The sequence below is a fragment of the Antrostomus carolinensis genome, unplaced genomic scaffold (genome assembly GCF_000700745.2).
Source record: "Antrostomus carolinensis isolate BGI_N321 unplaced genomic scaffold, ASM70074v2 scaffold1571, whole genome shotgun sequence".
In the NCBI taxonomy this organism is placed as follows: Eukaryota; Metazoa; Chordata; class Aves; order Caprimulgiformes; family Caprimulgidae; genus Antrostomus; species Antrostomus carolinensis.
Window position 1 is genome coordinate 256,445 of NW_010294630.1, and position 1,099 is coordinate 257,543.

At 39.1% G+C, this 1,099-nt stretch overlaps 1 protein-coding gene across 3 annotated transcripts in view; it reads right to left on the minus strand.

Moving 5' to 3' along the window:
• The window catches only part of SLC6A6 (solute carrier family 6 member 6), a 51,404-nt gene that overhangs the window by 26,431 nt on the left and 23,874 nt on the right, over positions 1-1,099 (minus strand). For all 3 annotated transcript variants that reach the window (XM_029087395.1, XM_010177674.2, XM_029087396.1), the window contains one exon: positions 579-713. In XM_029087395.1, the coding sequence (XP_028943228.1) occupies positions 579-713 (135 nt within the window). The remainder of the gene's footprint in view (positions 1-578; positions 714-1,099) is intronic.

Sequence of the window (1,099 nt, forward strand, 5' to 3'; positions counted from 1 at the left end):
CAAGTGGGATTTGAAGAGTGCCCCTCTGTAGTGCCATTATTCCAAATGATCCGCTGGCAAAGGCTCTTGAATAACACCAGACCAACATGCCTGTTTGCCAGGACCTGCTCAGTTATGATCAAAGTCCCGTTCCTGAATCCTACCACAAAACGCTGTCCAGGTTTTGGCTGTATAAGTAACAAAGGGATGATGCAGATGATAAGCAAAGGGAGTTTCATATCCAGACCAGAATAATATTTTGAAGATGCTTTTACTAAGGCCATGTAAAAGGCTCCAGCCTTCCAAAACAACACTTTCTCCGATACCTGTGAACAAAATGTGCAATTGCCTTTTTAAGGCATAATATGGCAATTTTTTCTTGCTTATCGGCAGTTCTGACAGTTAACAAGATGATAGCATCAAAATCAATACCTTACTTTGTCCTTCAGACTCTCTGACTTCTACCTTTCCAGGAACCAGTATCATACTCTCAATTACTACAGCAAATAGCTGAATTAATGGACATGAGGGGAATAGTGTTGCTGCATATGGTTTACAGAGGTGTCTTCAAGCAGTAAAGCACAACGAAATGTACTAACCAGTGAAAATAGGGCAGATCTTTTCCCAGCATGTAATTCCACCTTCAGAGGTATACTGTCCTAGCACCACCTCCAGGAAAAACACGGGAAGACCTCCCCCAAACAGGAAAATGAAATAAGGTATAAGAAATGCACCTGTTGAGAAAATATAATAGCACAAAATTGAGATGAAGCCAGTGACTTTACACAAGATATTCTAAAAAGTGTTAACAGACATATAAACAAAGAAACATATTTGATACTTTAATATCAGTATACAATAATCTTATTCTGGGGTATTTTTGCTCGTATTCAAACTCTGCAAGTAGAATGGGTATATGAAGCTGGAAAGGGCATTTTCTTACCTTTTTAAAGTGAAAATTTGCAATAACAATGGGGTTAGGCACACAACAGTTTCACGTGGCTCAGAATGCTCTTATTCTGAAATCCACTGGTCTGAAATCCTCCTGGTCCGTGTTAATAGCATAGCTTTTGGTTAAAACTCAGACTCAATTGTAGCAGAAGTAAAAGAGCAGAAAAGG